General features: G+C 39.3%; 1 protein-coding gene across 10 annotated transcripts in view; it reads right to left on the reverse strand.

Annotated features, from left to right (window-relative positions):
- The window catches only part of NELL1 (neural EGFL like 1), a 435,745-nt gene that overhangs the window by 10,846 nt on the left and 408,712 nt on the right, over positions 1 to 16,187 (reverse strand). For 6 of the 10 annotated variants that reach the window (XM_065592563.1, XM_065592567.1, XM_065592569.1 and 3 more), the window contains 2 exons: positions 11,257 to 11,450; positions 3,922 to 4,098 (listed from right to left, as the gene is read on the reverse strand). In XM_065592563.1, the coding sequence (XP_065448635.1) occupies positions 3,922 to 4,098; positions 11,257 to 11,450 (371 nt within the window). The remainder of the gene's footprint in view (positions 1 to 3,921; positions 4,099 to 11,256; positions 11,451 to 16,187) is intronic. The other 4 variants (XM_065592572.1, XM_065592571.1, XM_065592570.1 and 1 more) reach the window with 1 other exon arrangement.

Raw genomic sequence — 16,187 nt, forward strand, 5'->3', positions numbered from 1 at the left:
GTATTTTGCCGCCCCAAGCACAGCAGTCAGGTGGCTTTCAGTGGCGCGCCTGCGGGAGGTCCACTGGTAATGCAGATTTGGCGGCATGCCTGCAGGGGGTCCACTGGTCCCGCACCTTCGGCGTACCCGCCGCCAAGCCGCGGGACCGGCGGACCTCCCGCAGGCATGTCACCAAAGGCAGCCTGACTGCTGCCCTCCCGGCGACCAGCAGGCCCCCCCCCCGGGGCTTGCCGCCCCAGGCATGCGGTTGGTGCCTGGAGCCGCCCCTGGCTACAGGGATAAGGTTGCTGTACTTATTCAATTGGAATTTTTAAATACTAGGGTGTGCACACATGTGTGTGATGATATAAGCACTTTAAATAGCATGCCTGGTGTTAAAATATAGTGTGATCACATACTATTTCTCAAATACACCTCTACCCTGATATAACATGTCCTGATATAACATGAATTCGGATATAACAGGGTAAAGCAGTGCTTGCGGGGGCGGGGCTGCGCACTCCGGCGGATCAAAGCAAGTTCGATATAACGCGGTTTCACCTATAACCCGGTAGGATTTTTTGGCTCACGAGGACACCATTATATCAGGGTAGAGGTGTAGTACAATTTGTTTTTATAACTGTCAATTTACAGCTGTACCTATGGCAGCATACGCTCACATATTTAAATACTGTGGTAATGTGTAGCTGCATAGGAGCAGGATGAAGTTTGCACATTCAAACTTAACTTTCACAACTCCTGATTTTTTGGTGCTTTTGGCTGAATCCATAATACTTCATTAAATTATTTTTTCTATTTTTAAAGAGAATAAAGTCTCTAGTTGTATAACAGGTAGTAATTACCAAAAACGTCTGGTGCCTATCAATGTCCTTAGTAAATTGTACATTTATAGTTTTAACATATACCAGTCAGCCAAAAACTGCCTAAGTAAGGTTCGTTACCAGGCTAAAGAAAATATCTCCAGGCCTGAGTATGAAAATGCACTGCTTAAGAGATCCTTAAGGCAGCATGAAGGGCCTCTCAACTTATGGCTAGCCCCTCCAGCCATTGTTTCTGAAAGGTGCTCACTATTTAAGCTGAGGTTGGCAGGAAGCAAGGTTGGTTCTGAAACTACCTTTCAACCGCTCCCGCCCATCCTTGGAGCAGCCAAAGGACAAACCCAAGCCCGTGAAAGGAACCTGAGGGCAGGACTGGCTTTAGGTTGAAAACTGGTACGGACACTTTTCTAGTCAGCAGCACCTTTGCTTGGGGTGAAGGAATTCGTTTTCATTTAACAAAGTTACGAGATTGTTTTTAAATGATATACCTGCTGTATGCAGTAGGCGGAAAATACCCATCCCTGAATCAGACTGCTCGTGCTTCTCAAGGGCCACCATGTCAGAGAGCATCAGATGGAGTGCAGGGGATTCCGGCCTACCTCAGAACACTCTCTCCTGCTCCTCGCCCCATATCCCCCCGCCCCCACTCTGAGAAAAGGGTAAGCAATAAGCAGAGCCAGCTATGCCTACTTTACATTACTCAGGAAATTCCCTACAGCTGGACACTCTGTTAAGGCAGCTTTCAGCTGCTTTGTGCTACCTGAACAGCCAGATGTCAAGAAAAGGATTTGTCCCTAAGCAGATGGTCTTATATAACTTATTAAAAAATCCCCTTACTTTGTTAAAGGAAAATGATTTTTTTTCACCCCAAGAAGAGGCAGCCCTCACTAGAACTATGTCCATACCAGATTTCAAACTCCAGTCATTTTTATAGCACACCATAGAAAAAAGAATGCTAGAAAGTATTAAAACAAAAACGTTATTTTTCTATTCTCCCATGAAAATTAAACTTTGAGTACATAGTTTAGAGATTTGGTCTGTTAAATAGACAGTGTTTCACAAAATGTACATTCCCGTTGGGTCTGTGCATGCCTTTTACAAACTGAATGGAAAAAATAATAAAATAGGCTAGCAATTAAAGCTGCATTTGGGCATTGCTTAGCACAAAAAAAACGAAAGTCTAAACTATTTTTATTAAGGATTGGCTCCAAATCTCAGCTATACCACTGTCTTAGTGCATTACCTTCAATCTCTTGGCCTTTTTACGACTGTTAACCCAGCTATGAAATTAGGTAAAACCAGGAATCTTTCTGAAAACAAGATACTGCAACTGAGTTGTGCATACCTTGGAAATATAATTAAATGTGTACCTGAAAATCTCTTCCCTTTTCTTTCCTTATGCAAGCATTTAAAAAAAGATCAGGAAAGTAAACTCAAAACCTCAAAACCTGAAGTAAAGGGTTTGCAGTACTCCAACAAAGCACCGTTGATTCAGTTTACAGGACAAAACTCTATATGTTATAACTCAATCCATTATGCGCAGAGGATTCTGAGTTCTCCAAACCAAGACAGTCTTCTATACAGAGCAGAGCAAATTTTTCAAATAAAAAATGGTCTTTTTTTAAATAAAAATTGTTAGACTGATTTAAAAAAAGTGAAGGAATAATTTTTATTTTTTATGGCAATTGGGAATGAAAAGGGTAACCTGCTTTTTTTGTTTTTAGTATGTATGTTTGGGTGGTCTTTTCCAGTTTTCTTCATCCTTGCCTTTTGCATTAAGTCACTATTCACCAGTATTCTCTTTTGTTGTTTTTCAATGGTAGTTTGTAAGACTTTTTTTTATTATTATTATTATTTCTGCACTGCCAGTTTTGATAAGGAAGAGCAGTCAGGTGGTTGGATTTTTTTCAAAATCAAATATTTTACATTAGAACGGCTATACTGGGTCACACCAAAGGTCCATCTAGCCCCGTATCCTGTCTTCCGACAGTGGCCAATGCCAGGTGCTTCAGAGGGAATGAACAGAATAGGGCAATCATCAAGTAATCTATTCCCTGTTGTCTACATCCAGCTTCTGGCAGCCACAGATTTAGGGTAACCCAGAGTATAGGGTTGCATCCCTGACCATCTTGCCTAATAGCCATTGATGGACTATCCTCTATGAACTTAAATAATTCTTTTTTTAAACACAGTTATACTTTTGGTCTTCTGGCAAAGAGTTCCACGGGTTGACTGTGTGTCGTGTCAAGAAGTGCTTCCTTTAATTTGTTTTTAAACCTGTTGCCTATTAATTTCATTGGGTGACCCCTAGTTCTTGTGTTAAGTGAAGGAGTAAATAATACTTCCTTATTTACTTTCTCCACACCAGTCAAGATTTTAGAGACTTCTATCATTTCACCCCTTTGTCATCTCCTTTCCAAGCTGAAAAATCCTGGCCTTTTTAATCGCTCCTCTTATGGAAGCTATTCCATACTCCTAATAATTTTTGCGGCCCTTCTCTATACCTTTTCAAACTCCAATACATCTTTTTTTGAGTTAGGGCAACCAGATCAGCACACAGTATTCAAGATGTGAGTATACCATAGATTTATAGAGAGGCATTATGATATTTTCTGTCTTGTTATCTATCCCTTTCTTAATGGTTCTTAACATTCTGTTCACTTTCTTGACTGCCGCTGCACACTGAGCAGATGTTTTCAGAGAACTATCCATAATGACTCCAAGATCTCTTTCTTGAGTGGTAACAGCTAATTTAGACCCCATCAAAAGCCATCAACTTCAAAATGAAAAAATCCCAATATAAATTCTGCAATTGAGAAAAGCATCAATTTTTTTTACACAAAACAAAATGGAAACAGTTTCAAAATTTTCAAGCTTTCTGTGAAATTTATTTGTTTGTTGTCCAGGTCTATTTACACAGAGCTGAGAAGTGGTCTGCCAATATTCCGACTGACCTTGCTTCTGACTAAAATCACTTTAATATGTTAAATAGCGGAAGGGAGGAGACGATAGGGTTAATAATGTCATAATATAAAGTATGTTGCTATAATCAAAATCTTTACTACTTTTGTTTTTCTCGAAAATGTTTAATTTATTTCCATACCAGACAACGGCACTGCTGACAGCTGTAGGTCCAGTTGTCCCCACTACGATACAGCTTATGACCATTTTGGTCTAAACATTGACTGGTCACTCGTGTGTCACACTCTGGGCAGCAAAAGAGATCAACGCTGGGGTTCTGACAATCACAAGCTGTTCGCCGGCAGAATATCTTCCCGTTCTGTAGAGAACAAATTGTCACTGGTATCATGCAAGTGGTAAATAGCAGAAGACTATCAGATGACTAGGAAAGGTCATCAGAGATAGCAAAGCATGTATTGGTATTTCAGGGAAGATACTGCAGACTACCTAAGGAATTTGAAGTTATTCGTATAGGGTCCAGTCCTCCAAGAAATGAGCCTCCCTAGCTCCCATTGTTGTAAAAATCACCCCACTGATACTAGTGGACATTTAGCTATCTGTAGAGGGTTTTTTGTTTGTTTGTTTGTTTGTTTGTTTTTACCAGTATCCTCTGAGGCTGAGAAAAATATTAATGTGTCCCCTCTTGTTCCTAACCCACTAGATAAAATAAATGAACAGCCTCTCAGGTTCAGATGTAATGAAGTAATTTTATGAATGAAATCTCCAAATAGTTACCTCTTTTTCTAGCACGTATCAGAACAATAGTTTCCTTTGCACTGTCTTTTGAATAACTGTGTGATTGTCAAGAAAATTTTATATAAATTGAAACTATGCAGGTGGCCCGATAAATTTAATAGGAACACACTACATTAAAAACTCAGTGAAAGCCAGTACTGTCAAAGGAACTTAATATAGCAAAATCATGTGGCATTAAGTATTCCTTAATCTTAATTTATCTCTAGTTATACTCTACATCTGGACCTTCCATTTATCAGACAAAAACTACTCGGCCACAACATATCACATCGCATAATAATCTGGAGTCATGCATTGAAGATGTGTTTTTATTCTACAGATTCCCTAAAATATGATTTTCCTATTTCAGGTGCTAAGTATTTACACATAGTGTGATAAATACTGTTAATCAGAATTCTCATACTAAACACGGAAATGTCTTCTGAATGTAAAATGGAGAGGACATATACATTTGGTGCAAAATTCTAATTCTAGTGATGAAAATTGTAGGGATAAACGGTGTTATAAATTATACCATTCATTATAAGTGAGTCAACACATTGTTACTCTATATACAGAATGGGAAACCGAAATCCTAGTTTATAATGAAGAGTGCTATTGAAAAGTTTTGATTTTAATTAGATTATTGATTTGTTCAACTCTTACTCATGAAAAGTTTTAATTGCAGGCAAGGAAAAGCTTGGCTGAGTAAGGAATGAGGGCCAGATTCTGCTCTGAATTACACTGGTTTAATTCCTGAGTAAATTCATTAAGTTACTCTGAATTAAGTTACTGAAGAACAGCTGTAGGACTGTACCTGAACTAAGCAGAAATACAAACATCCATTAATAATGCCACCTTCACACATCATGCTTACAAGTAAAAGGAGCTTTTACTTGCAGGATGATATTACTGAACTGCCTAATCAGAGTATTTCTTAAATCAGCCCCCATAATTATTGTAAGGGGTGATTAGTAAGACGATTGGGGATAAGCCAAAATTGATTTCTCCATATGCAGGTTGAATAGGCTAAATAGCCAAAACGACATTAAGTTGGGTTGGCAGTTGCTTAGATTTTCTGTATTCATAAGTTTTAATTTGTAAAAAAAAATCCAATAAAACAAAACCAAACTTTGCTGCAAAGCAATGCGCAGAACACCAGCGGCAAGGAATCATAATGCTCATCTTAGCTAATGACACTGCAGGTGTTCAATAATATTCCTGAAACGATTAGCATATTACATTTGATTGCAGGAATAATTAAAATTGCTTATTATGTGTAACCAAAAAAAACCCAAAACAGATCACTGAAGCATGGAAAAGTAGAGAGCACAACACCTATAAAATGCTGGACTTAATTGTTTTTTCCAACAACAGGGCAAAGGGCTAGATTGTCACATCCCTTACTCAGCAATGCAGGGTAGTATGAAGCACTAATACTCTCCCTTGCTTGCTGCTGAGCTTGTCACTCCACCTGTATGGGAGAGAGCAGGGTCTATTCATTTGATATTCCGGAGAGCAGGAGGAGTTCTGACTCCATTCCCCAATCAGATTTGCTGGCCAGAGCAGCAAGTAGATGCAGGGTGGCAAAAGGAATAAACTATTTCAGGAAAAGGAGAGAAGTCATTTCCTCTCTCCCTAAAGCAAGTGAGTAACAGACAAGGAACTGTGAGTCTCAGAGGAGGAGGAATTATGATTATCTGACCTACGTGCTGCCCCGCACTCAGGGAGATTGTAAAGTTACAATCTTGACTAAGCATTCCAACATGATGACTGGCTCCATACATTCAGGGATCTGCAGGCCCTCTATGTGACTTGGAGGTAATCACAGTGACAAATAATTTCACCATCTGAATGTGGGAGTTCTGATTAAAAACTGTTAGCAATAACCTGTCCATCCTGTTCAGAATTACATCCTTTTGCCTTCAGATTATTTTTAAAATTACCCCTCTTAATTAGTAACAGCGGTGGTGGTTCTGTGCTACTCACAACTCCTGCATTCCTTAGGAAATAACTAACCTTTTACATTGCCGTCACTCTATTTATTTCAGAACACTGATAATGTTTCATGATTTTGCTGGAGAGCCTTTGATAATAACACCACACTACTTCCCTCTCCATTCTTTTTAGCATCACATGTTTTGTTTGCAACCTTGTTAGGCCTCATGCTTTACAGAAAGCATTTTGATTCCCACGATGGTATGACACAAAGGCTACAACTACTCTTGGAGCTGGGAGAGCGATTCCCATGTACTCATGCTAGCTTTCATTGAGCTACTGTGCTAAAAACGGTAGTGTCGATGTAGTAGCATGGGCAGCCACTCCAAGTATGTACTCATGGGATGCAAGCAGATTGTACTTAGAGTGCCACCTCTCGCTGCTGCCCAAGCTACTATAGCTATGCTACTATTTTCAGCATGCTAGTTCAAGCAGAGCTAGCACAGGTATGTCTGCACAAGGTGAGAATCATGGCACCCTCTCCAAGTCAAAAAGCCTCTTCAGATGCAGCATCCCACTTACTTCTTTGGAATTCTAATTTGCTATCTCTAAAATAACTTTGGCAAATAAAAGTACAAATGGTAAAAATGAAGATATAGAAAATCATTTATTTTCTTTTGGTGGGATAATAATAATATATGCATACAAAGGCTTCAATCAATACATGTGATGCTAAAAAGTTCTTGCCACCCAACAGCCTCTAGGTGCTTCACAAACTTTAATTAATTGGGGTAAAGTAGTAGTAGTATTAAAGATGCAAAAACAGTGGCACGGTATGATTTATAAGTGACTGAGGTTCTTACACAGAGTCAATGGAAGAGTCTACTCTTACTGAAAGGTGAACTGTCATGTTGGAGGAAGGTTATTAGTGGATTTCCTCAGGGATCGGTTTTGGGGCCATTCTTATTTAACAATTTTACCTTGGCACAAAAAGTTAGAATATGCTAACAACATTTGCAGATGACACAGCGTTGGGAGGTATTGCCAATATGGAGGAGGACCAGAATATCATATACAAGAAGATTTGGACAACCTTGAAAACTGGAGTAATAGAAATGAGGTGAAATTTAATAGTGCAAAGTGCAAGGTCATGCATTTAGGGATTAACAACTAGAATTTTTGCTAGAAGCTGAGGACATATCAGTTGGAAGTGACAGAGGAGAAGAAAGACCTGGGTGTATTGGTTGATCACAGGATGACTATGAGCTGCCAATGTGATGCAGTTGTGAAAAAGGCTAATGCAATCCTACGATACAGGGCAGTGTTAGTACCATTATACAAGGCACTAACGAGACCTCATCTGGAATACTGTGTGCAATTTTGGTCTCCCATGTTTAAGAAAGATTAATTCATAATTCAAACTGGAACAGGTGCAGAGAAGGGCTGCTAGGATGATCTGAGGAATGGGAAAATCTACCTTCTGAGAGGAGAATCAAAGAGCTGGGCTTGTTTAGCCTAACCAAAGATATAACGGCTCTCGTTAAATACATCAGAGGGGGAGAGAGGAGTTAATTCAGTTAAATGCCAATGTGGACCCAAGAACAAATGGATATAAACTGGCCATCAAGAAGGTTAGGCTATGTCTACACTACCACTTGTCAGCAAAATTTATGTCGCTCAGGAACGTGAATATTCCAGCGTAAATGGTAGCGTTCACAGTGCTATGTCTGTGGGAGAAGCTCTCCTGCCGCCATAGCTACCGCTGCTCACTGGAGGTTGTTTAATTATGCCAATGGGAGAGCTTTCTCCTGTCGCCATAGAGCAGCTACACGAGAGACCTTACAGTGGCGCAGTCTAAGGTTTCTAACCATCAGAAGAGTAAAGTTCTGGAACAGCCTTCCACAGGAAGCAGTGAGGGGGCAAAAAACCTTACTGGCTGACTAAGACTAAGCTTGATAAGTTTATGGAGGGGATGGTATGATGAGATTGCCTATAATGGCATGTAGCTGATCTGTGACTGCTAGCAGCAAATATCTCCAATGACTGGTGATGGGACACTAGGTACGGAGGTCTCTGAGTTACTACTGAATTCTTTCCCAGGTTTCTGGCTGGTGGGTCTTGCCCAAATGCTGAGGATATAACTGATCACCATATTTGGTATCATGAAGGAATTTTCACCCGGTCAGATTGGCAGACACCCTGGGGTTTTTTTCGCCTTCCTCTGCAGCATGGGGCATGGGCCATTTGCAGGTTTCAACTAGTGTAAATGGTGAATTACCTATAACTTGAAGTCTTTAAATCATGATTTGAGGACTTCGGTAACTTTGACAGAGGTTAGGGGTCTATTACAGGAGTGAGTGGGTGAGGTTCTGTGGCCCACAATGTGCAGGTGGTCAGATTAGATGATCACTATGGTTCCTTCTGACCTTTAAATCTGAGTCAGGGATAGAATCCAGATCCTCCTGTAATCTACTATATTGCACTCTCTAAAGTGGATGCACTTTCACTCAGAGTTCCATCCCACCCCTTCTGGGACTATGCTTGTCCTCCTCACTTGCAAAAAATTGTATATTCTTTCTCTTTAAATGGAAAGTAGAAGTATATGCATATGAAGAAACAATTGAAATATATAATTCCAGCCAAGCTGTTTTATTCACAAAATGCTAGAACAACAACAAACCAGGATTAAAAAACACAAGTCTCTGCCAGTCCTATATAGTAATTCTCGTAAGACTTTAGGGATGCACTTGGAGAAGGCAAAGCAATCTACTTCAGGTTACTTTGTTAATTATTGCATTCAACTATTAAGCTTTATGAATTTTAATGTTTTTATTAATTTTGTCCTCATGCATGGGAACAAATATGGTTGCAAGGGATTATCTACCATATTATGTTTGATTAAATGCTACCATAATCCCTTGTCTTTCACTTAAAAAAAAAAAAAAAAAAAAAGACTGGATCCCTTCAGGCCCAGGGTGAGCAGGAATGGCTTCTGAGTCTGATATAACTATTAATGTTGGATCATACCTTACTCCTTCAATAGCCCCACTGAAGTCAAGTCAATGGGGCTACTTGTGGAATAAGGTATTAGAAGCTGGTTCATTGAAGTCAATGACATAATTCTCATAGCCTTTACCAAGAACAGCATGTCTTTTCTTGAATGAAGAATTTTATGTTAGTTTTCATACAAGCCAGACTTGCAAAATTATCATAGAAATGTACCAGGCCAGGGACAAAATTTACTCACCTGACTTTTTAAAAATTATTGAATGATTTTTGGTATTTTAGTCATATATACAAAACAATAATTTGCTTGCTCTGGGCAAAACAAGTGAGTAGCATTTTTCAAAGCTCAGATAGACACAAGTAAAAGAAATAATATAGTTGGCCCTATCCTGTCCCTCATCCCACTCCTCCAGATTGTAAGAGTGGATGATCCCCAAGTGCAGGACATGCAGAGGGATTCCACACTGCCTAAGTGTCGTGGCAGCAGTCAACGGGTGAAGTCGTGGCTAGTGGGTCTGAGATTTTGCAGATTCACTGACCAATCCTTGGTGTACGGGGAGCAAAGTGGCTGCTATTGCAACTTATGGGCTGAAAGAGCCTTTCAAGTGGTGCTCTGTGCACTAGCAGGGAAGGACCAAGGAGACCCCCTTAAGCTGGCTTTGAGCAAGGGTCCGGGATTTGGCTCCTGAAAATAAAGCTAATCCTGAAATAAAATAAAGTGCAAATATTAAAGAAGAAAGAAATGAGAGTGAGAGAGGAAGATATAAAGAAAAAAAATAGAACAAGGAGGAACAATGGCTACATAATATGCCACTATCTACTAGCTGGTCACATCACATATTTTCAAATACTAATAAGAGGAACTTGGCATAAGAAATAGTCACAATGAGAACATGACAAATAAGGCATAAATTACAAGACTAACGAAGATGAGAATACGAATCGTTAAAACTCTACAAAGGCAGACCAGATGTCTTCACATATATTAAGCTGTTCATTCCATTGACAGGAAATCCTTTCATAGAACCAGACATTCTCTACGATTACAATACAAGCTCACTATATATTCAACAGAGTTGCAGACTTCCACTCCTGAAGGGAGGGATTTGTACGGTGTCTGGCAATGCTAGAAGTAATAACACAGTACAGTGTTAATCTGACCATGTTTCCATTCTAACCTAAAACAAATAGCAGTGAATTCTGAGTGTTGTATTGATTCTGATGGCCTGATCCGCCACTGTGCTATTCTAGTTTTATGGGAGTTAAAAGCCTCCTTATAACTTCCAACAAACAGACCTTAATTGGCACACAGACCCTCACCAGCTGGAGCAATATTCCATTTCTACCCCCCCTTCCAACATATTTCCAGTGGGCCATATTCTCATCTCACCTATACCTATACAAGGGCTCAGTCCTATTCCTACTGTAGCCAATAGGATCGTGTCCATTGACTTCAATGGAGTGGGTTTGGGACATAGATTTATACAGGTATAACTAAGATATGAATCTGGTTCTGAATGTCTCTCTAAAACCAGATTTACATTTGTGTAACTCCACTGACTTCAATGTAAGTGAAGAGAATCAGGCCCAATACCTTTTAACCTAAGTTCCCTAGGGGTCTGGTTAAGTCAAAACAGGATTGCTACTGAATCAGTTATAAACCTTAGTTCTGAAGTGGATTTACTTTGGTTATGACTAGCTTCCGCAAAAGTGTATAAGAATTAAAGCTCAGCTTCTTTACAGAGAGAAAACACTAGAAAATCTAAGAAAAAACAAACATAGGCCTTGTGGAACTCACCTTACAGGAACAAACAGAGCACCTATCTTCCTTCAGTGTCCACACCTGACCATTCCGCTTGAAGCCACCTTCGTGTGGACAGTCACCAGTGCAAGATGGTCCTGAGGGACACAGACAGTCAAAACCTCCCTCCAAGTTCACACAGGCTGAATCGTTCCAACAGGTGTGGGTCCTTAAGGCACATTCATCAATATCTGCAAAACACAGCCAGTTTATAGTGCTAATCTTGGTTTCAAGTGAGAAATTGTACCATGGAATTTGTTATTGAATAGATACTGCTTGTCTGTCTTGGTGGTACGAGAGTATGAAACATAGAATTTTACCTGTACCATATGCTTAATTGTAAAAGCTGACATTCCTACGGGGCTAAATACCAATGACAAACTTCATCGGCCAGGCAAGGTGTAAAGTGATCTCCCAGTGATCAGGAGCAAGTGGACAATTAGAGTGACTCTGCAATTAGGCCACATTCTGTTCTAAGTTTTAGACTGAATTAGAAAGACACAATTCTTCATAAGCTCCGAGCATGACCTAAGCTTCCCCCTACTAAAGGCAATCAATCACAGTCTTTACCCACTGAGGAGGAAGAGGAAGGGAATAAAAGGAAAGAAATCAAAGGTACTTTATATATAGAAAAGAAATCCTAGGGCTCCCAATCTGTACAAAGCCACGTAGTAAAAGCAAGTTTGAGGAAGGCACCAGGGAATTTAACAAACAAAATCTGGAGAAAGCACCTATTTTTCATAGATGACTTTAAACTACCAAACCACTTAATGCTGGAGGAGAAGTGAAATATTGTATCCAATTGAAATTGCTGGGGACATGCTAATAGACAGAATGTAATTATTCCAAGTTGGAATGTGGCCAGGAGATCTCTTGGAGACAAGGCTATGAGATCTTTGAGTTAAGTGCAATCTGGAAAATAGGCATGTTTCTCCAGCAGATCTTTCGAGCAGTATTTAAGAAGATCTGGACAGAATTTCCAGCTAAAATGCAATTGAATAGATTACCCCTGTTTTCATACTGTATATAACTGCCAAAAGCTTAACCACATTGCAGCACAAAGTTTTGGATTTGGATGAGATGAAGCATTTTATATACATATACATATGAAATACATTTTACACACATGTAAATATGAAAATATGAATGGGAATAGATGATCAAATCTTACACAGTGCTTTTTTCATCCTTTCTAAAGCTCGTTTGTATAAAACTTTACCTAACACACCGCAGAATCACTACACTTACCAGTTGAAGCAGCTACTTCTGGGCTGAAATATGGCAACTGTTTAATTTCATGCAGCACCACTACACAAGAGTTTAGGAAAAGAAGTGAATGATATAATATGCATTTGAAACTGCTGAGGGGATTTATGTAAGTAACCTAACCTAATCTAGAATTTGGCCAGGATTATAGGGCTAATGAAGATACTTCTGTGGCAAGTACCATCTGATTTTCAATGATCTCCACAAGTAGTCAGGACCCTGGTTTACATTTTATCCCAAAGAAGCATTTCTATAAGCATGGTATCCTCTCAAACACAAAGGGTACAGAGCTAGTTCTAACTCAGAAATTAGCCTGTTAGCAACTCCATTGCCAACAGTACTTCCTACATCAACCTGGTTTTCTTTTGAGTAAAACCTTCCCCAGAGAGGAACAGTGATCTAGTGGTTAGGAAACTAGCCTAGGATTTGGCAGACTGGGTTCAATTGCCTGTCCTGACACCGACTTCCTTTGTGACCTTGGGCAAGTCAGTTAGACCTTCTGGTCCCTATCTGTAAGTAGTCTTTTCCTACCTCATAGGGGTGTTGTGAAGATAAAAAAGGTGAAGCAGAGAGTGAGTCATGCCTCAGAGGGGTGTCTCTAAGGCTATGTCTACACTGGCAATTGAACAATAAAACTTTTGTCGTTCAGAGGTGTTAACTCTCACCCCACCCCCTGAAGGCAAAAGTTTTTCCAGTGACAAGTGCCAGTGTGAACAGTGCTCTGTTGGCTGGAGCTCTCTCCTGCCGACAATGCAAACGCCGCTCTTTGGGGGTGGAAGTTTTTTGGCGGCAGGAGAGCCGACAAACAGCAGCTACACTGCACGATTTCTAGCGGCAGGGCTTTAGTGACACAACCATGTCGCTAAAAGCTGTGTAGTGTAGACATAGCCTGGTATGGCAACACCCATTTTTTCATGTTCTCTGTGTGTGTGTGTGTATATATATATATATATATATATATATAAAACTATCTTTCTACTGTATTTTCCACTGCATGCATTCGATTTTAGCCCATGAAAGCTTAAGCTCAATAAATTTGTTAGTTTCTAAGGTGCCACAAGTTCCCCTGTTCTTCTTGCTCAGCAGTGTTCCTAATGGCACAATTCAGCCTTTAGACTTTCCTGGCACTGATTTATTTTGCTGCCTTATCTCTGACAAAGCAACTAGTTATAATTTGACGTTTTGGGGGGAGTATCTCCATGTACCCACCCATACCCCCCTTAGTGTTCTCCCCAATCTTCATATAATAAAGGACACCACCACTACAGGTGATGAAAAGGGGCTTTATGAATGAAAAACAAATCTTGTGTCCCATTACTTCTCAGGTGACAGAGTACCAGGAAAAGAAAAAGACAAAAGGACAAGAAAAAGAAAAAAAACAAAAACAAATTGTGACATAAATTGGGCCATGAATAAGCTGATACTGAATCAGTGATTTCAATGGAAGACAATAACCAATTAGCTACAATAAGTCTAAGAGCATTCTTGAAAAAACCTCTCTTCTACTTGTCTCTTCAGTGGTTGACCTTGTATTTTGTCTTGAAAACAAATGTGACATACTCTTTGCCTTTGGTGATTTCACATTTAATAGATGCAAGCATTGTCAATATTTTCTTTCCCACAATGTTAAGACCTCCCTGAATAGCATATAGATATATATATATAATATGCAGCAGGATTAGAGTGCAGATTAGAAGAGTAGCTTTTACTGTTCAAAACTAAAAGGATTTCACAGATGAATATAGAGCCATATTGCCTACAGAGTTCCATGTAATTGCTTTACTTATGACACAGAAATCTAATTCTGCTTCCGTGCAATTTAACAGATTTATGGAAAGCCAGATGTTAGCAATTATGGAAACTGACATTATTCATATTCTCAGTACTACAGACCTGTTTGCACTGAACAAAGCCAACTTAATCTATTATATATATCCAAAAGGGAAGAAGTACCCTATTTACATATTGCAACTGTTGTTCTCTGCTGAGTGCACACAAAGACGATGCCCTACCGAGAGTTACCCAAACTAGCAAGCAGGCCATTCATGATAAAAGAACCAATCATGCAAAAGCCAAGCAACATATTTTCTACGCAAATCTCTAATCACTGCTCAGTTCATTTTTCTTTCTTAATGCAAATGATGGTTCCCTATTATTTTACTGAATTTATTATTTAAATATTTTAGTCATTAATCAAATATAAAAAGCTTAGAAGTTGCATCCATTCGATAGCTGAACTTTTAATAGAACTAATTTTCTCAGAACATCCCTGTGGCAGTTTTCTCTCTTTGCGGACTGTGTTTCTGAGCATCTGAATAAACCATCCACATTGCCAATAACTTCAGAAAAAAAAGTTTAAGCTTAATTTGATATTCTCCTTTTTGCACCACTGGATATTAAATTGTGAGGGTTTTGTAAACAGATTAAGGGCCTGATTCCAATCTCACTTATCTCAATAGAGCTATTCCATTATAAATGAGAGCAAATTGAATTACTCAGGTATAAATGAGTAACTGAATACATAGTAAAAGAACATGGAGAATCAATTTTAAAATAGGGAAGAAAATAATCCATATTTACCACTAAATGACCTCAAAGAGTGGCTTTGCTGGGATAGCCACAGGAAAGTGGACTGAATTCTCCATTATAGTGAATTGGCTCTGCCTTGGATATTGCAGCAATTTAAAGTCATTTTATGATGTCCAAGTGATACTAGGGCTCAAATAATTTGTTGAGTGACAATGTTGTCAAAAAGTTAGCCCAATTTACAGACCTAAATATTACAATATAGAACTTCAAGTATGTGAATTTGAACTTAAGTGATAAAAATGATATCACAGATATATGAATATCATCTCCATCATTATCACAGAAATCCTAGCTTGACTCAAACTGAGAATATCTGATCAATGCCAACATATCACCACCCACTTGGTGAAACCAACTGCTATTTTCTCTGTTATCAGCCATAAAGGTTCTGGGAAGGGGATCAGTTAGAGTTGAGAACTCTTAATTATGCATGAGACATTGCTGTGCAAAGGCTGCTCTTTCCCAGCCATAGCAGCTCTATGTGGTGGTACTGAAGGAAAAAATTGTTTGTTAATAAAGCTAGGCAGCTATGAATGAAGAGGCAGGTACTATATACAAAGCAGCAAGCCTGCTTAGCCCCTTTCTGATTAGAACAACACTAGCAGTTATCTTCACTTCTTGGGACAACTTCATTGAGGGTCCACTGAAGGAAGTGAGATTAATTTAACTCCCATCTTTCTTCTCTGGATATGTCTAATTCATTTACAGAAAACACTTGAGGCCTGATTAAGCAGTGTCTCTCACAGATTTCAATGGGAGAACTAGTGGAGTAAGTTACTGCTCAATATGAGTAAGGGTGACACAATCACTGCTCCCCTCAACAAATGCACATAATGCCAAATTGAGGTAGCATGGGAATAGATCCTTCGGTGGCTTGCTTGCTTGCAATCTTTGTATTAGATTGTCCACAAGGACGCAACCTATGTTAAGGGGTGGCAAGAGTACTGTAGAGAACTAATGACCATCAGAAATGTCACCACCTTCTACTCCAAATGCAAGCCACGCTTCTTTGACCTTGCCTTCTCTAACTTAAACACATAGGAACATTACTTTTAAAACAAATAAACTCCAAC

Source organism: Chrysemys picta, chromosome 4, assembly GCF_011386835.1.
Source record: "Chrysemys picta bellii isolate R12L10 chromosome 4, ASM1138683v2, whole genome shotgun sequence".
Classification (NCBI taxonomy): domain Eukaryota; kingdom Metazoa; phylum Chordata; order Testudines; family Emydidae; genus Chrysemys; species Chrysemys picta.